This window comes from Zingiber officinale, chromosome 6B (genome assembly GCF_018446385.1).
Source record: "Zingiber officinale cultivar Zhangliang chromosome 6B, Zo_v1.1, whole genome shotgun sequence".
Taxonomy (NCBI): Eukaryota; Viridiplantae; Streptophyta; class Magnoliopsida; order Zingiberales; family Zingiberaceae; genus Zingiber; species Zingiber officinale.
This window is the reverse complement of record NC_055996.1, coordinates 67276645-67302502: the sequence shown is the minus strand read 5'-3', so window position 1 is coordinate 67302502 and position 25858 is coordinate 67276645. Positions and strand designations below refer to the sequence as shown.

Genomic DNA, 25858 nt, shown 5'->3' with positions numbered 1-25858 from the left:
TCTCTGCACATAGTGAGTATTTGTAACAATCTAACCAAAAATCAAGCTATAGAGAGAATCCTAAGGAATTTAAGTGACTGCGGCACATAACTGAGTGAGACATCAGAGCATCACACGACCTACAGAAGATACGATGACTAAGGCTAGGTAGCTTTGCTTCCAAAAGGATCATTACTTAGACTTATGCAATAATAACTTCATGGCATCAGGATCAGCTTCATGAAATAATGCACAGGAAAGCTACCAACATTTTTCCTAAAAGCACTAGTAAGTGAGGAAAATGCCACTGAAAATGAGAAGATCTATTGTTTAGTAGATATGTGAACAATAATAACTCCATCCAAATGTAACTTAATATTAGTTTAAGACCTAGCTACTGAGTAGGAGAAATTTGTGATTACTAATCCAAGGGAAAAAAACGAGCAAGACACTGAACAGCTGGCTTGTTTCATGTTACAGAAGTATCACGTATAACCTAAAACACTAAGATTGGCTTATATATAAGAAGACCGCATTTAAAAAACACTACTTAGACCTATCCTCGTAATTCATCAATTAACTGGCCAAAGGGCCAAGAGGTATAATTTGGGAATACAAAAATTGAGAGAGAACTGGCAAACGCTTTGTCTAAGTGTAAAAGAGGCACCTCGGCTTAGTGAGTCCAGGCAGCCACTCATCTTCTATTCATATCTGGTAGTGGAAATGGGAAGCAGCGCGCGACATTGTAAAATGAGCATGGGCTGGCTACAAAATCTATTATATATCCAATCCAAGGCGGCATTCTTTCATATCTATATTTATTTTTATCTATAAAAATTTATTTTATAAATTCATTTCTAGTTCATTTTAAATTTGTCTCAAATATTTTGTATATATATTGTATTTTATTTAAGTGAAACGAATTAGTACCTCTATAACAAATTCATTTTTTATTTATAAAAATTTAAAATAAATTTTAATTTTGTTTTAAAAATTAATTTCTAAAGCCCTGTTTTTTAGTGTGAGTCGATACTGAATTTGAGTATAAAACGTTATATAATTTATGCCATACAAAAAATCGGTATATTAAAATTTTGATATATTAAAATTAATTTCTATATTAAAATTTTTGATATTATATACAATGTGAGATTTTGGCACTGATATACAATCAGTTCAAGTAGCATATTGTTTAAAAAGAAGACACATCTGTAATAAACTCATCCATTGTTATTGATTTAGGTATTGAAATTGGACTTCACTCATATTAGATGGAGATCATGATTATTGTATAGAACGGTTCTAGATATGATTTAAACTTTGTTAAAATGTTATTAATTGTAAAACTATAAAAAATAAATAAATACTTTTTTAGAGTTATAGTTGGTCTCCTATGGTAGATCTAGACTCTTCCAAGTCTCCCGGCAAATGCTAGGCTCAGAAACTTAATCATCACCTTGACCATGGTGCAAATTCATTGATTTCTTAATCTCTTTCAAATATGTATGAATCTTAGTATTTGTTTAACAGGTCATTGCACCCAATTAGAGTGGGTGTACTGGGTACCAAAATCTTATATCATATATAATATTAAAAATTTTGATATATAAAAAAATCATACCCGATACTGAAATTTTTATATACTGAAATTTTGATATATCAAAATTTTAATGTATCAATTTTTGATATGGTCTAAATTTTATACTATTTACATTCAAATTTTGGTATCCATGCGACTACCGAATACTGAACTATTTAATTACAAATCGGTAGTGTGATACATTAAAATTTTTAATGTTTTTTTCACACCTACGCCCAACAAAACCATACACGATCATGAGTATCTTGATGAATATAAAAAAATGTGGAATCGTTATATCAGCAGCTTCCCTAGAGCCGGTCCCACGGATATGAAGGAAGGTAAATACAGGTACACAACTGAAAGCGCATAGCCAGGACGCTAACCCCAGACAATGACACCCCGAGGATCGAACCCTGGACCTTTCGGCCACGAAACCATACACTCCCAGTTATACTACGCCCTGGGACAACTATTTTGTTATTTAAAACTCTAGGTAATATACCAAGGATCTAAAGCACTTTTATGATGTTGTTTCTTACTGGCTTACACCATTAATTTATCATGACATGCTGATGTCATCATGTTTGAGTAACCAAAATTCTTTAAAATTTATATTGATTTGAATCCTTAATTCTAACTAATAAACATCATAGTGCTGTCATATATCACATACTATTCTAAACTATATTCATTTATTCAGTAAACTACTCCACTTGCTGCTCTCATGTTGTCATGGTAGTTTGGGCTAAAATTAGGCAAAAGTTTGATAAATCAAATAAATTGACTAAACGGATAGAATTTAAAAATTCAATTTGATTATAATTTTTATAAAAAATAATTATTTCAGATAATTTAGTTTCGTTTCAATTATAACACTCCTAATTAATTAAACTAAAATTTTCAATTGACTGTGGTGTTGATTTTAAAATCAACATCACATATTATGGTGTTGGGCGGAAGGGCTAATTTTAAAAATCAACACCATAATCTATGGTGTTGAAATGTGGTGCTAGTTTTCAAAATCAATATTACTGCAGTGTTAGTTTTCAAAATTAATACCTTAGTGGTTATGATATCATTACTGTAATAATTTCTTTTGATAAAAGTATGAAAGATATTACTGTAATAATTTCTTTTGGTAAAAGTATGAAAGATGCTCTTATAGCAACCAAGATGTTGACAGAAGATTGTCACTATATTTAGCTTTGGTGTAATTATCCTTTTATTAGGTTTTTTAAATCATTGTTTGTGTATTTATTTTGGTTAGATTGTAAAAATGTTTTTTTCCCATTTTTGTTGCTTGAAATTGATTATTTCCAATAATTTTATCCAATTTTGATTTTAAAACTCCCAATTCAATTAAATTGGATAAATAACTTTTATTTTAAAAGACAATATGGTGTTAAGGTGGTGTTATTATTATTGTTGAAAATTTTAGTTAATTAGTACGCAAAATTAAATTAACCCATATTTATCAATACAATTTGTTTGATTTTTATTTAAAAATTTAACCAATTCAGTTAATTTAACTTTTTTTGTTTTTTTATTAGTTCAATTTTGATTAAATTAATTCTGTGGTTCAATTTTAAAGTGATTACTTGGCTCTAATCGTGATTGCTTTTGGTAAAAGCATGCAAGATTATCTTATACCAACCAAGATTTAAGTGGCTTCTTAAAGGCATTGATTGTGTTTAGGATTATAGTAATTATCTTTTTTGAGGTTCTTTTAATTATTGTTCATGTATTTGTTTTTGTTGATCGTAAGTCAGAAACATGTTCTTGAAAAAAAAACATAAACTTAATCTTGAGATACTGATATTTGTATATTGGTCTCATTTCGCAACAAATTGCTCCTAATTTACTTTAAGAAATGTTATTTTATTATCATTATGGATGTTATTTTCTTGGAAAAATGGACTTCATGTAATTATTGTTAGTATATCTATTTTTCTATTGCTCTTACATTATAGAGTGAATCTTATTTTATATGTTTTCTTAAGACAATAGTTTAACTTGATTTTTCTAATATAATTTTGTTTAAGCAGTACTAATGGATGTCCTAATACTGAAAGAATTCATTTTAACGTACTAATATTAAAAGTATGTCGGGTAGAGGTGAGAAAAGATCAAAAATTTAGTATACTTTTTAATACCGATATATACCAAACATATTAATATTAAAAAATATACCAAAAATATATATTACCATATTGAACTTTTCAATATTAATATCAATATGAGATTTAACAAATTTTTAGGCATATCAAAAAATATCGAAATACTTAAAAAGGATTTAAAGACATTTGTTTGGGGCAATCTATATGAATGAGATTTTTTTTTTGTATTTTTGATATTTTTCAGTATATCAAAAATTTTAATATAAATGATATGAAATATATACCATATTAAAAATTAGTATATCAAATTTTAGATTGTATATTTTTTTTCTTATACCATAAGATCCAGTATACAATTTTATACGAAAAATTTAGTAGCTATATTACGTTCAATCTTTGCCTTTATATAATTGATATAACTTTGATTTCTCATTTATTTACTTTCTAGGCTCAAAACAACATTTAATATTTCAACTTTTTTAATCAAATTTGTAATAAAAATTTGATTAAATCAATCAAATCCATCCAATATAAAAAATTCAGTTAGATTATAATGATATTAATTTTCAAAAATAAGTAGCATGGTGGTGTTGGATTTATTCCTATCATCATTGTTGAAAAATTTAATTAATTCAGTCGAAAATTTAATAAATCAATATTTATTAGTTGAATTTGTTCAATTTTTATTAAAAATTTGATCAATTTAGTTAGTTAAAAATATTTTAATTTATTTAATTTAAATTAATTTAGTCAGTTCAATTTTGGATTAATTTCTCAGCTCAATAATTGATTGCAGTAAAAACATGTAAGATGCTCTTATAGCAACCAAGACTTGCATCGAAGATCATTGTCTTGAAGACATTGCATTTATGCTTGTATAATTATTTCTGTTAATTTTATGTATTTTCTTTTGGTTGGATCATAAGCATGTTTTTTTGCTTGCCTTTTATTACGTGAAAAAACATACAATTGCTGTTGAGATATCAATGTTTGTATATAGATCTTCTTTGACTTTGTTAAAACACTAATACTAAGGGATGTTTGAACACTTTTCTATTAGAGAATGTGCATAGATCCATGGTAAAAATTCATTGTAAACTTACTAACGTGGCTAAAATTAGAGTGAGAAAATATAAAAAATTTAAATATACTATGTATATAAATATAAATATATATTGAACATATCAATATCAATGTGATACCAAAAATTTCAATATATTATTATATCGTATTAAACTTTTTGGTATGTATAAAATTTAATATTTAATATTTAATATAGGAAAATCCATAAAATTTTCAATATGTTGAATAGAAATATTATAAGAATTTAAATTTTGGTATATTAAATCTTATACTAAATTTTTTATATAAAATTGTATATTGAATCAAAAATTTAAGTATAAGGAAAAAATATTTTGGCATAATGAAAATTTTCTATTTAGCAAACCAAAAATTCCAGTATAAGAGATTTATATGAAACATATTTTTCTATATTTAAATTCTTATATGAAATTTTTTATTAAAGATTTATGTAAATTCATAAATTTTTTATGTGAACGATATAAAATTTATATATAACAAAAAGTTAGTATACCGAATTTTCAATGCAATATCATTATATATATTTTTTATATCAAAATTTTTAGTATAATATACGATTTCATATGAAAATTTAGTATACCGTATAAATCTATTTAATCAACCCATATTCTTTATTTGTTACTTACTTTAATGTAGTTGTTCTTCCTTATTATTGTGGAGAATGTGGACATCCAAAGGATGATCTCATTTAAATTTTACATCTTCCTTTATTATGAGGTAGGTTGAGTTTGTATCTTACTCTATTTCCAAGTTATAGTGATTTCATCTTGGTTTTTTTTCCAATGTACATTGAGAAAAACTTGACATTATTTATGCCTCCAACTTCTGTTTCAAAAATGGTATATAATTACAAGCCTATATTGTTGGGTATGTGGATGAGTTGTAGTTAAAGTATTTTGTTTTTATTTATTTATTTTTTGGAAATAAGATATGTAGCTTTTCGAACCAATTAATTCTAGATATAATTGATTCGGTGCTCCCATCAAAATTTTCCACTGACCACCAAGATAAATCTAGGAAGCGCAAATAGGTTCTAGCGAAAGGTCCAACATGATGAGTGGTTCGAATACCACAGATGTAAATATTTCATGCATGACAATCAAATACTTGTTACATGAGAACTTATCCTACCGTTTATCATCGCATTGATTTTAAATTTTTTTTTATATTTTTACTAGAAAGTTCTTGAAGAACCTGTTCAATTCCGCTGCTTATCTCAGTATATTTATGTAATAATAACAAATGCAGGTTCGAGTACTTGCTTTAATTTCCTACCAATCTGCTGGGATTTAAAGGACATAGATTTATCCTAAATTGCAACCCTAATAACAGAGCTACTCTATGATAGGTTCTTGTGTTTAATTACTTAAATAATGTGTATATTTATTTTGCTATGTTTTATATTGATCATCGGTTGGAATTATGCAATTCCAGCTCTTCGACTAGGCCTGAACAAGCAGATAATTACATTCTCAATAATCTGTATGAACTTGGTTACAAAGATGCATCTGTGTGGGCAGAGCAGAACCCTTTGAGTAAGGTGAGGACTAGATAAATCATAATGCAAGTACATAATTCTAAAGGCCGATAGAAATCAACCTCAAGATGTTATCGTATATAACTATCATATGTTAAATTGGTTGAGTTCACATACATCATATCAAAAACTTTGATATACAAAAAAAATTATATTGATATTGTATCAAAATTTTAATATACTAAAAATTCAATATACTGAAACTTCGATATACCGATTTTCTGTATAATATAAATTCTATATCGTTTACATTTAAATCCCAATATTGGTACTATATATACTGAATACTAAACTATTAAATTGCATAAACCTTAACTTTTTGATACGATATAATACCATACTAAAATTTTTCATATACTGAATTTTTGATATAGTTTGATAAATTTCAGTAACATATGTGCGATATACCAAAATTTTTAATATTGTTCCCACCCTTGATTATATCCCCTCAGAAAAGTTTCCGATCCATTCTTTAGCTTCCACAAAATGTTGAAGCACTTATTCATCATAGATGTCGATTGAATTGCCTTTAGAAATATTAATAGTTCAAATTAGGCAACTACTAGTTGTGAGTTTGTAAGAGCCCCACCACACATGAATAATGTTAGAAATGACTTGGATTGTTGCTGTAGATTTAATATTCAAGTTGTAATCACCTGCACAAAAATGATACATATGGAATTCAAATATTAGTGATTTTACTGCCCTTGATCCTTGACTGTGCTATGGCTATGGCTTGCAGTATCGTAGAATGATTTCTTAAATGAATATAAATAACTAAAAATACTTGCTTGATCAAAATTTATAAAATAAAATAATTTTAAAAAATTAAGATATTTCTATTTTAAATGTAGATGTTTAAATAATAAAATATATATGTATTTACAATATTAATTATATTATGCATATATATTCTTCATATCTTTTAAATTATAATACTATAAGATCCTAAAACTAACCACTTTTATTAGTAAGATTAATGATTTAATCAATAAAAAACCATTCTTACAACATTAAATATAAAGAAATGGCCAAATGGGGGAAAATATCTCCACTATAATTCAATTCTTCGTTGGCTTGCCCTAAACTTTTTTTTTGTCAACCGTGGGAAATTACTTCCTTTAATTTTTGAGGCGAGAAGAGGGTATCTGTCGGTCTTATCACACGCTAGCTAGTTTGTCTCAAGAAAAAAAAGACCACATGATAATTTGATGAAAAAAACAATAACAAACCATAAAAAAAATTCAGAAAGTAATGGGAAGATGAACATTATGCCCCATAAAATATCTACTAAATAGAAATTGGCATGTTTTGCATCATAGTCATCAACGACCTTTTAATGAGTAGCTACTACTTGATTGGTAAAAATGATTAATTATCAATCAAGTAAAAAAAATTGTGCTTTCGGGCTATTCAGCGACACCTAGTGTCAACTAAAAAAATATGCCTTTGGACTATAGTTTAGCGGCAAGATACTCATGCACTCTCCAAGTACTTATGGTTTGATTCTCAAATATTATGCATTGTAAGATATTTTCCTCTGGTAAGATTAGGATTCTATTTGATAAAATTTTTGGAATTGTGAGAAAATTACTACAAGAAAGCTTCCTAGAAAGCTAGGATACGCTACTAACGATTTTGACAGACTTTAGTAGAAAATTGGTTTCCTTAGTTGAATTGTTTGAGTAAACCATTGCAAAAGTGGACTGAGGATGCCAAAAACATACTTCTATTTATCTAAGCATTTATCAGTAATATAGTGTTTCACATCAGTATCCATCTAGTATTTATATATCGTAAATAAAAACTACTTTAAATGTTCAAAAAAGCATATTATCCAAACTGTAACTTCATAAATAGTCAAAAGTAAGCTCCTTGTAATGCCTTAAACGTGCTTATAATGGCAAAAGTTATTCAATGACTCAAATTCTTTAACGTTTCCACCGTTATCTTGATAAGCCAATTAATTGTACATTTCCAATGATTCTTTAATTTGATCTCTAAATGGTCTATTGGAGATGTTCATTTGTCCATGCCAAAGTCAGCAACTGCCGGGAATCAAAATTTTACTTACAATCTGCTAAATCTCCTGCAGGAAGGTTGTCGAGGCATAGAAGGAAGAAATGTGTACCATTAATGGGCATGGAAGGAATATCTGATCCTGATGCTTTATATGATTCATCGATATTGATCAAGAGAACTGATGCACCTCTGGTTGAGGGTTGAGGAGCCGCATGTGTTTCCAGATTTACCTGGTGATCTGGTGAGCTGTCTGTGAGCCGAGTCGGGCCAGCTCTAAAATTAATTGGATTATAGGAGATGGATATCTAAATTATCAAAAAAAAATACAAAATAAAAAAACAAAAAAAAAACGTGCATTTCTGGGTGAAGTTCTAAAAGCTAAGATGTCACTTGTTTTCACTTCCCAGCACATAACGGTAAAGCAACGATTGAAATAACAATGGAATAATAATTCTGTTGTTAAATTAATAACAAAATATTATTTCAATTATTAATTAATGATCAATTAAATTTTCAATCACTGATTAGCGACAGAAATTTAATTCTATATTTTGTCACTAAATTTTTGTTACTAATAGCAACCCTAATTTAATCAGTCATTTTAGCCACCAAAAATTTAATTGGTTGTTAAATGATCACTGATTGCAAAAAACATAGGAATAAAATAGGAGTAGACAAATTCAAATTACCAATGGAATTAAATTTTTATCACTAAATTAATAATGAAAATAAATTTTCATCTCTAATTAATAATGAAAATTTAACTTCCGTCACCGAATAACTTTCCAAAAACTCCAGAACTTAACAGAGTGTGTGTATGTCAGTGCAGATTCTCTAGTTTATGTGAATTGGTGGATAATACCAGTAGTTTGAAACCCGACCGACTAGGTTGTTGGTGTTCAATTTTATTCAAGTAATCAGTTTAGAAAATCAACTTCACAGATGAAAGTTTGTGCATCATTTTAGCCATCATATCTTGCATTCTAATCCCTCGCGCGCGCGCGCACCAGCCATTGTCCACAAGATTAGTGAATACACAAATATACAGACAATCTTGTCATGCGATCCAATGATACAGTAGTAAGCTTATGTGTGTGAATGCATAGATAGGTTCATTAGTAGCTAAGCTATACGATAGATAGATGAAGTAATTGCTACAACATATTTCACTCAGTAAACAGTGGTCTCATTTCGGAAAGTTTTATTTATTAGTCCAAAAAGGCATTGAATACTACTTCCTTTCTTCGGCCGATAAAAGCTTATCGGTTGATAATCATTTGTTTTGAGGGCAGAAGCGCACTTTACAGACATTTCACAAACTCTGGTGCTTTCAATCTTCAAGGTAAGCCGTGAGTTGGGACTGTTAGTATTTGTATGGATGATTGTTCAAATAGATTTTAAGATTAATATTCAGCGGATGTAAAATATCTTATTAGATGTCTAATCCCTAATACAAAAGATTATTGTACTCACACAAATATCTCCCATGATTTATCCACTTTCAAAAAGAGTGGAGCGGTCTTAAAGGGGTTGATAGGGTGACGGCTTCAAATTTTTACTCTAATCTAATCTTAGAGGTAAGTCAAAAATATCTGGTTGAATGTCCGACTCTTCGTATAAAATGTCACTGTATTAAGACAAATATTCCTATACCATAATTTATCTCCTTTTAGAAATCGAACAAGTTTGAAAAGACAAAAGGCCTAATCAAAAAGGATGGAATGGATAGGCAAACAATAGAGAAGCTGAATAAACCAGTCAATCTATTGAATATATTCTCATTTTACTGTTTCACTATTTCATTCTTTTGAAATTTCTATTTCATTCTCTTTATTCAAATCAGTGAACTTAATGCAGGAAAAGATTACCAACAGTGGCTTGATTAAATGGTGAGCAATTAAGTTCAAAACATCTCATGGCCAAAAATAAAATAAATGCAAAATAAAGATTTGTTTGACAAGCAAATCAAGGTAAAAGATTATTTAGGAGCAAAAACAACGTCCAACCAAGATTTGATAACCCATCCGATAAGTTCAGCACAAGTAGAGACTTAGTACATTGCAGATACACAACATGATGCTAGTTATCATCACAATTATTTATATCATAATCTTATAGGATTAAGGACTCAGTGATCCTTAGGGCACAAGACACGAATGTGATATTCTCCAAGAGCCCATATAGGAAATATGTTTCGATATGCTGAATAGCTGATCATACAGTTTCTGTTGAAAACTCCCATAATCTCCTGCTCATACAAAGTGTGAAGAGATTGAATATTACGGATTTACAACTTTCAGATGAACGATCCTAAATAATTGAGATAAACACAGTTTGACCATTAAAGAAACGTGAAAGATTGAAACAAACCAAAGTTCCTGAACCATGAAATAGAAAATTTGTTATCAACCAAGAACTGAAAGTGAATTACAAAATGAAAATACCAGTTGAGAGAGAAAAAAATATACAAGGGCCATTTTCTTTTCACCAGAGCTACCCTAGAATTTCCAAACCATCAAAATATTCCTCATTTTTAAACTGTTGTTGTTTACCTAATCATTAGAATCATTAATTCACCTAAATGAAACGATCACATGACTTAATAATTTACTTAAATAGGATGTGATATGGGAATGAGATGGCGTTAGTTTAAAAAGACAAGATATTAACTGAGTCTTGAATAATGCAGCAGGAAAAATTAACCATGAATAACATTAGTTATCATTTATATTTTACATATTTTCACTTTATTTCTTTCATATCATAGTTATTAATATGTAAAACAAAATTGAGTAGTATAAAAGACAGGAAAAAAAGTACAATAAAAGTATTAGTAAAATGTAGAAATGGAAGAAAAATGGTCGTGATAAAGTAAAAAAAAAAAATGTTGAAATTAAAAACTAAAGTAATAAACATAAAAATGCATTGAGAGAAAACACTAAAGATACACACACCCAGAAGGAAAAATAACAAATAAAAAACTTTTAAAACAAAAAACTGAAATATGTATTAAGAACTCCTTACCCAATTGCTTCTCCACTCAACTTAGCCTCCCGCATTGAGCCAGTTGTATTTGCATCACAAAATACTGTTTTTTTTTTAGTTTAGGAAATTAAAAGCTAGTTTGTTTGAAAAGAAGAAAAACATATATTTATGATTGGGTTCAACAACCAAAGATAACAGGAAGCAAAATATAATCAATTCAAATTCACAAATACTCAAGTGTTGAATGAATTGTGCACCATCAAATAAACTGCCCAACTAGCATGTTCATATTATAGGTGCATTTTTGAAATCGAAGATATGCCTGAGCAAGAACCAGAGTGGTGCCATTGGAAATAATAAAGCTAGGTGATTGCTAAGTTAAACACAGATGTCTTACTTGTTGGGGAAACTCGCCATTCTCCATTTGCATATTTATCAATGTCTTTGCTGCTTTGTGCAATGGTTTTGGATCTCTTTCACCCTGTTTCAACACAATATCAGAAAGTTTGTCTTAACTACACAAGAATTAGGGTGTCCCAACAAAAAAGTTAAACAACTCCCTAATTACTGTTGTTATAGTTTCAACAACAAAAAGAAAAAAAAAAAAATTGGAGGAATAATTGGAAAGGATGGATTTAAATTCTTACGAGTGTTTAACATTTTGGATCTACTAATAAAACAGTACGTGAGAAAATGTCACGGTTAAAAAAAGTGGAAGGAAAAGATTTCTTAAGTCTCGGGTGGAAGGAAAAACTTTCTTTAGTCTTGTGTAATCGTTGTATGTCTCTTTGGTGACTTTGAACTCGGTGTAAACCCTAAACTCACATATGGATTCATTCATGAAATTTTGTCATAGTTTGACGCTGGCTGGCAACCTAACGCAACCCTCCTCCTTTATCCGGGCTTGGGACCGGCCATGACTGGTCATCATGGGCGGAGTTAAACCCTAAACTCACATAGAAGAAAAAAAATCTCATACAGAGCCAGTGGCAATATTATTATCTCAAAAGTGTGTTTACTAGATAAGACAACATTGTTTGTATAGTCTCAGGCCAAAGACTAAGTAAATAATTACCCACATTAGTGCACCAGCACTACCAATTCAAATAACAAACTACTCAAAAAAGAAAAAGAAAAAGGAAAAAAAAAAAGTAACAACCAAAATGCGATGATCGTTACAACTCAAAATTGGAATTTAAAATTTCAAATAATTCTTTTTTCTACATCATTAGGCTAAAAGAAAATTTGTGCAAATTGAGATATTACAATTAGGAGCTATTAGATATGATATCAAGAGATGATAAAATGAGAACTAAGATGGCATGAACAAGTTTCAAAGACTCTGAATTCTATAGGCCTCAAATAGAGTTGAAATGTAAAGGAAAGAGGAAGATCAAAGAAAATTCACAAGCTCGTTTGCAGTCCTAGTAGCCTACCACAAGTATATCAGAGTTCAGTTGCATGGCTAATTTGCTGTTGTTATGGTATATACCGACACATATTCTCAATTTCAGATCATGTCTGATAGGCTAGATAAAACCTCAGTGAAGTACTATTGTTAATTGCGAAAACAACAGATTTTCCTCCAGACATTTGCAACCTTACAACTAATTAAGTTGGAATGTTATTAACATTTTCAGTCAAGGTCACGCATTGTCAACATGAATATTCTGGATAATTTTACTTTTATCCAAATGAAAAAGAACGAGGATCCATCAGTATGGGTCTAGAGGGGAAAAAATAGAAGAGAACTGGCCTGTCCAGCAGCAATTAGTGCAAGCATTGCCCAGCCAGTATTCACTGCATGAATCCTGTTTCCCTCCAGATTTGTGTAGACCTGCTCAACAGGAATATGAGAAATATTTAAATCATTTACCATCCTGAGAAAATGAAATGAATAATAGCTTCTGAACCAATGTAGAAGCTACGTTCAAAATTGTAGACAACATAAATTGGAATTGGAATGAGGTTGTTTTGTGAATTAGAATTTTGATGAATTCTAAGTCAACTTCCAAATGATGTCCCAACTATTTGGGGACTAATAAACCAAGATTGTGCTGAACAAATTATAAGCCTAAAATATAAAGATGAATGTAAGCGAAGAAATCAATGTGCTACTTCATGCACAAATTTCTTGGAATATATAAAGACGTGAGATGGCCAAATGAAACAATCTGTAAAGGCAATGGCTTGTGATCTGCTCATCTGCCAAAAAAAAAATCCAGCTAAATTTGAAATTCCATTATTAAAAGGCAAAAAGGGTGAAAGAAAGGAAGAAATAGCAACAAGTAGCCATATTAGTGGATACTCCCTACTTGATTATAAACATTCAAATTATCCAAGAGCATCATCTAGATTTTGTTTCTCGCCCCGCAACAATATGAGCTTCATAATTGAATTTTCCCCTTGTTAAAATGTTCAGTTTTGTTTTAACCCCAGTAATGATAACAAATCCCTGACTAAATTACCATAACAAATAAACCTGTTCTTGTTTGGAAAAAAAATGGCTTCATCAAAAGCCAAATAATGTGCCTCTATTATTGAGAAGGAAATAATTTAAATATCTTCAGTGTAGTTTCTATGTTTGTGCTCTTTTGCACGAAGCTATGAACTTATTAGATATAAACCAAATGTGAAAATGATCATATGATATGTATGTTAAAAAGAGAGAATATCCAAAAAAAAATGAACTATAACCATACGGTGGTGTGTTTATTCATGGAAGAAGCTGGAAAACACAAATGGGTTATAAGAATTAACCTTATCTTGACATGAAAGGTAACTCTCTCCCCAACCACCAGAAGCTAGTTGTTTAGATAACAGAAATTTGCATGCCTTTCGAATGCAAGAGCTTCTCTCATATGTCCTTCCAGCAGAAATCAATCCCATTACTCCAAACCATGTGGCATAAGTGAAGCAAACACCCCAAGATCCATACCTGTTCAAAATAATCAGTCTGGTATGAAAAGTTTAAATACCTCAATAGCATTTTTATAACGAATCACAAAGATTTTTCCTGGGAAATACTAAACTAAGTTTAGAGATTAGGTGAGAGGGAAAATGATAGATCAACAAGATGGATCTTCATGAATTAGTAAACTAACTCATCGGCTTGATGAATCTTTTAATAATCAGATGAAGCCATGAAGGGCATCCAGGTGCACGAAGCTCCTGCCAGTGCGGGTCCAGGGAAGGGTCACACCACATTGGGTCTATTGTACATAGTCTTAATATGCATTTTGTAAGAAGTTGTTTCCGCGACTTGAACCCATGACCTCAAGATCACATGGCAGCAGTTTTCTATTGCGCAAATCTTTTAATTAAACAGGATAACTAGATTTTCCAAATATGATTTTCCTTTTATGGCTTGTTTAAAGATGACAAAAGAGAGTTCTGAAAATGGATTTAGGAGAGATATTTAGTGCAAACCATGAACCATCATTTTTCTGAATCTTTTCAAGAAAACATGCTGATTTGTTAATGCAATTATCTATCTCCCCTCGCCGGTGGCCCGGATATAACTTTTTAAATGATGTCAATGCCTGAATTGCTGCTGAGGTGCATTCAACGTACCTGTAAATCGCATTTGCATTTCAACTACATATAATTGATTTAAATAAATAAACAAAGAATTGTTATATTAAGAAATAAAAGTGATGAAATCTTACGGATAATCAATAACAATGTCTCCAAATGTTTCGGCAGGATTAATAATCTGTAAGAGGAAAAACAATTTAGTAGCAAAGATGGCATGACTTTGGTAGAAGTCTGGCACATAAAGTTCTATCCTAGTTCAATAGATAAAACCTTAGGTGCTTATGAACCAATCCAACAGACAAATCAATACTTTCTGTGATATATGAAAGGCATTATGTTCATCAAGACCATGATTTTGAACCAAACATGAAGTTTATGATCCAGATTCCATAACATGTGTCCTTGCAAGGAATATGAGTTGACAAACCAAAATGCAACAACTAAAGATAGCATCTTTTGTTAAATTGTACATTGATCCCATTTGGGTCCCACGATCTTTCACTTTATACACTACTTAAAAATGCTCAAGGATTTAATTCTTTCTTTTAAAAACAGAAAAGAGACCAGTCAATCAAGATATTTCACTTTTAAAAAACAATGAAGAACATACAATAAGATATTACAGATATAAACTAGCCACTCCAATTTGTATGTGTGCCAGAGTTTACTTATTTCTTTTATTTTTTGTTGTCTTGTTCCTCTCACACTTTCCTCAACTATCCAAAGTTTGTATGGTTCTTGAATTCATATAACAATACCTTGAACTAACGATCTAAGAATTCATAAATAATAATAATATTATTATTATTATTAGTAAGCAATTAAATCTCATTTTTGACACCTTTAACATTACATCAGTGCTCATGTGTTTCGTCAACTTATGCAGGTTGCATCCATCCTGGTCTAAATTAACCTTTATGCCTCAATTTACTTAGAACATTAACAACTTCAAAGACAAGGACCGCTGAATTATTTTTATTCTACAAACAAACTCAAGATTCATGATTAAAATATATACATAAAGCAACAGAAACAGATTGTTTTTGGACTACTTACCTCCAACCAAGCATAGGATCTTGTAAGTTCATAAGTAGCAAAACCACCATCTTTGTTCTGCAACATAACTACAATTAGGAAAAAAGTTATCATTAACTTTTTGCATCAGTTTCTGATATAGTTACCATTAGTGAAAGGATGACATTAACAGCATCATAAAGCTTCCTTGCTTCAATTGGATCACCAACAACTTCTGGAGAAATCTTCGATAACAAGAGGGCTGCCTGCAGAAGAAGCATTAGCATCAGAACATCAAGAGATTTTGCTCGACAAAAGAATATAGGAGTTACCTTAAGTGCTTCTGATGTGCAATCTGAGATGGGCCACCCATGATCTGCAGTCGAAAAGGGCCATGAACCTTTGGAAATGTGGCGGTACCAAAAATCAAGATCACCAGGGCAATCTTCAAGGACCTTCCAATCAGAAGTGAAAACTTAATATACTAACATATGAATAGAGCAATACACACAAAATTTTAGTAAAGAAAAATGCTAACCTGTGAAAATTTAATGTATTCGTGAGCCTTCTTGATAGTTAGACCAAATTCCTCAGAAAGATTACTTGACATAATTGCCTGAACAGTAAAAGCTGTGTCCCACAACTGGCTACCATTATAACCCTGCAAAGTTAACAATAAGGCAACAACTTCATTAGTACTTACAAAAGGTACGACACACACTATTCAGACACTATATGATTTTAGGAAGTAAAAACTAATAAGAGTTCATGCATTGAGAAATCTAGCATACCTGCATTTTCATTCCATCTTCAGCTAGCCATAGATAATCATATATTCGTGGAAGATGTAACTTAAATGCCTCCGAATTTGGGTCTTCAATCCAGCAGCAAAGCATATTAAGTACCTACATAGATGAAGTTGCAGAAAAAACAGTATTTACAAATAATTGCTGAAGAAAATTATAATACCTTTACAATGTTGGTCAGAAAGGAAAACAAGTTTCAGTTTTTTTTTATTCTTATTTCATTTAACCACTATACTATAACTCTAGATGAATGATTCACATAAAGTACTACTAAACATGATATATGGCACAAAATGCTTCGTGTAACAAAAATTAAGAAGAAACCAAAAAGCGGTATCTCACAAAATGGAAAAAAATGGTATCTCAAAGAGAAGACTTCAAAGTTAATTCCAAAGCCCTTCAAGGGAGAACATAGTTTAAATAATTCCAGAAATAGGTAAGCTGCCAACAAATGCAAACCTAAATTACAATTTTAATATAAAATTTGATAGATAAATATAAGTCAAAACTTCAAGTTTATTATAAATCTACAAGAAAAAACATCAAGTCCGGCTTAAAATATAGTTTTTGAAGACATCTCTTAAGATTTAGGGCAAAAAATACTTCTACAGTTTGTTATAATAGATAATGGGATAAACACAATGATGTACAATATATTTGGGGTTTTTTAAAATAAGCACAGTGATCAAGATTTCTGAAGTTAAGGTAATAGGTTCCATTTTGAAGCCAGAATCCAAACTTTATTTTTGTAGACATATTTCTCCATAGATATACAAGCATATGATAAGCATGGATTTATGGGGAAATACTTTTACAGTTATTTATACCAGAAAATAGGATAACCACCATGAAGTATAATACATTTGATCTTAATATGCACAGCGATAGAGATTTCTGAAATCGAGGACCTTGAGGTAACAAATTCTAGACATGACCTCATAAGTTCTTCAGGGATATACAAGCATAGCAAAGAATCTCATAAGTCTAATTGCAAACTAACTGAATTTATCACTAAAGTTTACCCATTTCATAACCTAAAAAACTCTGCAACATCAAACTAAAGAGTATCCAAAAGGCACATAAAACAGATGTGAGTAAGTCAAAAAGGAGTGGTTATGACAATCAAATAGTCCTTTTATAAGCTGCAGGGTCTGGATCTACTCTCCTGGAAATAGCCCATGGTCTTTTTTGTTATGCACTTATGGTGAATTGCAATAATGAATTATGTGGTTTGCAATAGAAATCAACAGCAATGTACTTCTCTAAACAATTTCTGACTTACCTTGTTAACTGGACCAATGCATATATATCTAGTATTCTCATCTTCATAATGGATATGCTGAATAGCAGTGCTAATAGCCTTCTCTCTCAACAAGCTACCAGGCCAATGCATTAAAATAGGTTCAACAATTTTATGAAGGGATGCCCAAAGGATGTCTTGTATAAATGGATGTGGATAGTATAGATCTTCCTGAAATATAAATCATCAGAGCCACAAAAATAAACATATAGTGCATACTGCAAGCATCCAAACTTGCAAGTTATAGCCAACTATTACAGAGTTATTTTGTTTTATATTATGATTTTCTGGTAAATGAATTATGCGCTTTCTAGACATTGTGGTGCCTAAAAAGTGATAGAATTACCGGCACCAAGAGAGGAATAACCAAAGCAATGAAAGATAGGCAATGAGAGAGGTGACAGCTTTCAGGATTTGTAGCCATTTAGAGCAAGGAATTGACAAGAGCTAGATGATGTCACATGAGGAAGCAAGACTAAAGAGAGAAGAGATAGTGAAATAAATGCTGTCACCATTATGAGAGGACGGCAATTCTATGGACATTTAATTGAATGATCCCGGTCCTTCAGATTGACAATGGACAAAAAAGAAAAACAATTGCCCTGATATGAACCCAGAGGGGCAGAGGATGAGCCAATTCAATAAATCGCTCAGTTTTGGAAATTTTTTGAAGACGACTAGAAAGCAAGGAGAGCTAAGAGAACACTGCTGATATAGACGAGGTAGACCAGGTAGATGAGGTGTCCTTCATTAGGAAAGTGTGGCTTTCCAAGGAGTTATCCACAAACCAATTTTATGCTGGACAACTCAGGATGCTTGGATAAGCAGGCCATGAGCCCATGAGACTTGGTTGGGAGGAGCCTAAATAACATCCAAAAAAGGTCTGCCAAGTAAGACAATTGGAAGAGTAAGGACAAATGTGGAGAAGATAACTTCTAGTCAAATCAATTTCAAGTCCATAGATAACTTGGAACAAGATACAATGAGATTCAGAATCAATGAACTAGCATTCTCAGCACATATCAACAAAATACAATTACAAGGTGCACAAGAATACATATGCTACTTCCATAATATACACCAAGATAATAACTTCTTTGATACGAAAGCATTATAAGAAACCCATTATCTGACAGGGATTCAGGATGCTACCACTGGTTATAATATCAAGTAAATATATGTAGTTTGGGACATGAAAAAAGTATGAAATGTGTTCATATACCTATGCTACAAAATAATGCATAAGCGAAGCCAGATATGTGATCAGTATGACTCACTATGCTATTAGTTAATTTCCACAAGGAACCATGTGAGAAGTTAACCTTTGCTATCAATTGCTAATACACACTCTTGCACTTCATTTGTAATGAGTTATCGAACTCACTTTGTGTCTTCAACATATATTTGAACAGAATGAAGTAAACCATTGCAAAGATCACAATCTCTGAATTATAGGTTCTTCTGTGACACAACACATTTACATATTGTATCACCACCATAATATAAGGATAAAGATGCAAAGACATGCACGATAACAGCAGGTGCACTTAGTCAGTACTCAGGCAAATACAGCAGTAGAAGCATGATGCAAAAACATGCATAATGACAGTATATCCAATTAGTGAGGACATAGGACAGCATGATAGTAGAAGCATTGCAAACCTTTGCACACTCATTACGAGCCTGATTCCAATCTATCTGATCATATGGGCAATTGAATATCTCCTTTCTTAATGATAAGACTATGGGTGTAATTGGACCAGTAAACCTCTTCCCATATATATATGACATGGGCAAGTAAACCATCCGGCAATGGCACCACATTCGTCCTGTAAACAAGAATACATGTTAAAGTTGCCCTCTGAACACATAGACAATCTAGTTTGGAAATGAAAATTGCTGATATACATGAAACCTATACATAAATGCAAAAGAAAAAAAAATGGCCATGACTACAATTTGGATGATGCCTTCTGTTAATGCTATTTCTCATTTTCACTTGTTTGAAAGATACTTATCTGCTGCATCCTACTCAAACTACCTGATGAATCTAGTTAACCCTACCCTGTAGAAAAACCAACAAACCAAACAGAGGAATAAGATCATTGTAGTCAGCCCTCAAATAGTTGGGACTTACACAACTTAACAATCACAATGATAAATGTTCATGGGCTATGAATAGAAAACCTTGATGAATTACCAGCAGGCATGGACATAGTAGAGAAGATCCAATGCTTCAAGCAGAAAATTCAAACGGATGGTCAATCTCAAAGTAGAATTGGCATTGTGTTCTATCTTTGTTTTCATGTAATCAGACGCTATGAATAGAAAACATTGATGCAAATACCAAAAGGCATAGACATAGTAGAGAAGGTCCAGTGATCCAAGTAGAAAAGTCAAATGGATGCTCGATCTCAAAATACAATGGCCGTTGTCAAGAATTTCAATTTCATCACTACTAGTAGCATGAACAAATATCTGTGATGATGTGTAATACTGCTAGAGTTTAGGCAAAGGTATAAAAAGCATACACGAAGTTTATTGAAATTCATAAAAAGGTGAGCAACCCAAATTCAGAGATAATGAAGTTCTGATAAAAATAGTTAAAAGAATTAAACTATGCATAAATTTACTGTTACATAATACTGCAATTTTCATGTGAAAAGTTGGGGACATATCTAGTCTCCCCAAGTAATCATATACTACATCTTAACCCAAAGAAGTACCCAGAAGAAATAAATTAATTGTATTGGTAACTAAGCTACATGTAACTTGAACATAGTTAGAATTTCCAAGTAGAAATTCGCTCTTCAATTTTCAAGTCACAGAGAAGTTACTTCTACCTAATATGGTCATGGCCTGCAACAGAAACTATAGATTAGGTGCATTGCCTGTGACACATTATATATTCTTGTGAATGTATGAAGAGTTACAAAATCAGTTCTAAGAATTGAAATGATCTTAGTATTACTTTGCTTGTGTTCGGAAATCAATCATAACTGAAGTTCAATTTCAATGGACAAAAGTAATCTTATGTGTTCTTATTTACTACTATTGCAGTACGCAGTACACAGTACGCACCCAACATTCTCCACAATAAAAAAAGTTCTAAGAATTTCCATGTAGAAATTCGCTCTTCAATTTTCAAGTCACAAAGAAGTTACTTCTACCTAATATGGTCATGGCCTGCAACAGAAACTATAGATTAGGTGCATTGCCTGTGACACATTATATATTCTTGTGAATGTATGAAGAGTTACAAAATCAGTTCTAAGAATTGAAATGATCTTAGTATTACTTTGCTTGTGTTCGGAAATCAATCATAACTGAAGTTCAATTTCAATGGACAAAAGTAATCTTATGTGTTCTTATTTAGGCAGTAGGCAGTAGGCAGTAGGCAGTAGGCAGTAGGCAGTAGGCAGTAGGCAGTAGGCAGTAGGCAGTAGGCAGTAGGCAGTAGGCACAATAAAAAAAGTTTTTACCAATTACAATTCAGATTTCTATGAGACAATTTTTTTTGCTTTTAAATCCTTTTCTTGATTTAAATCAGATATCCTACTCATATTGTACTACAAAAAATATATACCTGGATGAACTGGTAGAATGTATGGCAATAACCACATTTCTGGTGGCAAAGGATTGTTACCAGACCAGTCAAACACTCCAAGAACCTATATGAAATTCAGTACAAAAGAATCAAGGCTCTTCTAATGTATATGTGGCATAAGTAACAAATAGAGTAAAAGCAGTGAAAAAACTCCTTGTGCACCCTACCAATGGAGATATTAGGTTAAGCATTACCATATGTTTCTTTGCAAGAACCTTGATGGAAGGGAGATATCAGGTTAAGTGTTACCATATGTTTCTGTGACAAGAACCTTAATGGAAGGGAGATATCAGGTTAAGTGTTACCATATGTTTCTGTGACAAGAACCTTAATGGAAGGGAGATATCAGGTTAAGTGTTACCATATGTTTCTGTGACAAGAACCTTGATGGAAGCAAAGCATGTGACTAGTGTAATCAACCGACAAATATTGAGTTGTTTACTAAGATAGCTGTCTTTGACTTATGGAATACATGGATGTCGAGTTTTAATTAATAAAAAATTAATACAAGAAAGACACTATTACCTACCGATAGCCACATCTTTCCCCATGATGTTATGCAAGTTGCAGCGCCATGGTCTAAGATCCATTTTCTCCCTTTTTCCATTGCCCCATCTCCATCATCAGGTCCTTGGCCAAGCAACCTTAGAATAACATAAGTCAACACTGAACCAAACATAGTACTATCACCCTCAATATGCAAGCCCCACCCTCCATCTCTGTTCTGCAATACATTAAAAAAGAAAAAAAAAACAGCTGAATCACAACTAAGCAAAGAAATTCTAGATCAATTTTATCAAAAAGGAAATGGAAAGAATATGATGCCTGATGATTGTACAGATAACGACATATCTCCTTCTGGTGTTCAGGTGTCAGAACAGTATTTAGAGCTCCAGTAACATGTAAAGTTATTATCTGCAGGTAACAGGTAACAAATCAAAGCACAAAAAGTTAGTAATCGCCTGATATGAGATATTCAGATTGGGTATCTTGTCTGATAAGACTCCCATCATTGCCAAAATTCAAGCTTTCACTGGCATTCCGAAAGACTAATAAGTTGAGTTTTTAAATAAAAGTAAAACATTCACATAAAAACAATCAAGGAAAAAATTTTGCAGAAGCATTAACTAGAAAGAAGGGTTAAGCTCTTATAATTTTTTTATCAAAAGATACAAAAAAATACCAATCCTGGCATAAGAAACATTGGACCACCATAATCCCCAGCCCAATGTCCATCATGTGCTTGGAGAGTAGATATACGGCTAATGGCCTTTCTTAAGACAGTCTCCAGAGTAGCTTCTGTGACATTTTCATCATCTTGAATCCTGATTATAGAATCGTCCATGTCAAGTGGATTCTCCTTTGCAAACTGCACTAAAGCAAAGAAAATGATAACTACAAATTGTCTCCATAAAAGAAAATAAGTTTCTCTGAGAACTAGCACTTCAGCAGCTTAATAAAATAACAGCGCCATTACTTTCAAGAAATGAAAGACCTACGGACAAATTTTTTTTTAAAAAAAGGTAAAAAATAATTAACTGAATGATGGAGTTGAAGTATTTGATTTTGATTAAACCAAATAAAGTACTCGAATTAAGGTGTCATTTATTTTGTTTTCAGCGAGGATAACATCTTTAGAAAGTTGCTTTTCACCCAAAAAAAATACTTGCTGAAAGTTGAGTTCAAATATTCGATTATACGCAATAAACCAATCCTCTAGGCTCTAGCAAATGGAGTAAAATAAGCATTAATCATGTCTTTTCTAATAAACATAACAGATACCAGGTTGTCTTTCCTTTTCATTTCTTCTTTGTTATGCAATGAAGTCAACTATTATTCCTTTTTTAGTTCCTTCAGCTTTCTATGCAAATGTTTCCAGTTCTTAATCTTCTACAATCGTACACAAACCTACGATGACTTTCTATGGGGAAAAAAATCTGACCTATACCTCGTACCTGCAACCGCATAAGCAGATCGGAGCTGTGCTTCTTCTCGAACCGGCTTTCGCGGAAAGCCTCACGTACCCTCTCCACCTCCTCGATTTCCTCGGGCGTGCCGAGGTTCGGGTCGAACTCCCACACCTGTCTTCCGACATGATTGTTGGTGGTCCGCAGCCAGGGGCTGCCACCCTCCGCGATCTTGAGCCTCCACATTGTTGGGTCGAAGATGGATAGTATCAGGCTACCCTAGTAAAATCTAGGGCTACGAGTTCACGCCTGGGTCAGTATCCAGCAGAGGACGAGACGCCACCGCGGTTCACTCCCTCACCGCCTCCACCGCGTTCACTGCAGTGGCCTCGCGTTTCAACCTGTCAGATAAATGGAAGAAGGTCGTCGGAGATCGCCTCGCGTCTCCGATGCTAGGGATGGGAGTAGAAGGGGATCCAGAGGCGTCACTCGTCGCTGGGGGAAGCAAGCGAGTGATCCATCCAAACATATAGAAGAGGAGATTTCTCTTGACCTCCAAAATTATCACAATTTTAGAATCACTCCCCGTGTACTAATTTTCCTTCCTAAAGTTCTAATAATCTCTTCTGTAAAATTTTAAAAAGTTCCACATATTTACCGACCATTAAAATAAGTCGTCAAATTTTTTTTTTAATTTCAGTATTATTCGAAAAAATTATTTTAGAATAACTGAGTGATTATAAAAAACTAATATAATATTATTTTAATCCGTCTTCTAAAAAGTGTCATTAACAGCGAAGCGAGGAAGAAAAACTTCGTTTTATGTGAAAACAAGGAAAAAAACTGTCAAAGTATGTTTGACCAAATTAAGCATGATTAAACGCGCTTAATAGCGCTTAAGTGTGATTTTTTATTTATAATTTTAATTGATTTATAAATTTTTAAAGAATATAAGGAAACAAAATTTAGAGAAAACAAAGAGACACAACTTCTCTTAACTCTTGAGAGAAAAGTCATAATCTATCATAAATCCCCTATCTGTCTACTATCGAGAAAAATTGAGAAGATCAAATTAAAATCAGACAAGGAATTAGATAATATCTAATTTTTTTTATGTTCTTTTATTGTGAAAACTAATGTATATTATAAACTTTGTGACTTTTACCTTTTTAAACATGTGAGAAATTTATACATGAACATTAAATTTATCATGTTTAAGTATTATTTGATCTATTTATTTGTTTAAAATAATTAAATTTTATTTAAAAATAAAAAATATTTTTTTACGCTTAAAATTATCCTAAGCTCTTTTAAATTTTTAAGCTTGAAGCTTGGACTCGGCGTTTCATCGCGCTTCACGCCTTTTAAAACATTGATTTTAATATAGTCGTTTTTATAAGTAATTTTATTTTAGATTATCATAGATACCTAATAATTGCTACAATAATTAAAATAATAATATTTTTAATAAAAAGCGCCGTAACATATAAATTCAGAAGCGCTCTGTATTATTAGGATTATTGTCCCACTAGATATCTATATTTTAAGGATTATTGTCCCATAAAAAGCATCTCTCTGGTAGGTTAAAATTGAGGTTTAATTCTTAAATACTTAATTATCAAGCCTAATCACCGTAACTCCGGGACTATGCTCTTCTACTCTTGTGGCAAAAGATGATTCATTTATCCTCAATGTTCCCATTAATTTGTCTATCGGTCAACACGGAGGAGGTAAATCATGGATGGCTACTAGTCATTAGTGTAAATAGTCAAGACATGGGGGAAGTTATACTCGGTCACGCTGAATTTTGACCCTAAAATTTTATATGATAACACCTCATATTTTAACCATCACAATACTCTTCTACTCTTGATCTTTATCTATGTGTCATGGCTCGATAGTACAATGATTTTAATTATGGAGCGAACTTGCTAAATGTCTGTATTTCATAATTATAATTTACACACTAAAACTCAATTTCAATCTTATTAAAAAAAATAATTATTTTCTATCAAATAATACTTAATTTTCACTATCAATCTGACCAAAGGAATTTCAAATTAGTACCGGAATAATGATATAACAGTTATGTTCTCTATCGGATAATTAAGGAATCTAAAATTTAAATTATAATTATAATATACTGTAGGAGATTTTTCTTCCAATAAAAACATATCTAAAAATATTGATCATCTAGATAAACTTAGTACTTTTCAATTTATTCCGATAGTTAATGAGAAATTTTTATATGATTAAATCCAACTATTGTAAGATTAATCAATTCGAACGACTCGATAATGGATGATAATTAAAAAATAATTAAAAAATCTCAAACTATATATATATATTTATATATATAATTTA

The 25858-nt window shown here is 31.5% G+C and overlaps 1 protein-coding gene across 1 annotated transcript; it reads right to left on the bottom strand.

The window, feature by feature from the left end:
- Positions 1–10303: 10303 nt before the first annotated feature.
- Positions 10304–24009, bottom strand: LOC121992580 (cycloartenol synthase-like). The gene is made up of 18 exons (XM_042547053.1): positions 23543–24009; positions 22771–22956; positions 22413–22502; positions 22117–22311; positions 21567–21651; positions 19643–19809; positions 17963–18151; positions 16666–16779; positions 16413–16535; positions 16207–16329; positions 16042–16140; positions 15917–15973; positions 14992–15038; positions 14753–14896; positions 14084–14261; positions 13080–13160; positions 11721–11804; positions 10304–10586 (listed from the first exon to the last, which is right to left on the bottom strand). The coding sequence occupies exons 1-18, from the start codon at positions 23738–23740 to the stop codon at positions 10467–10469; spliced, it is 2280 nt and encodes a 759-aa protein (XP_042402987.1). The 5' UTR covers positions 23741–24009; the 3' UTR covers positions 10304–10466.
- Between the last annotated feature and the right edge of the window lie 1849 nt (positions 24010–25858).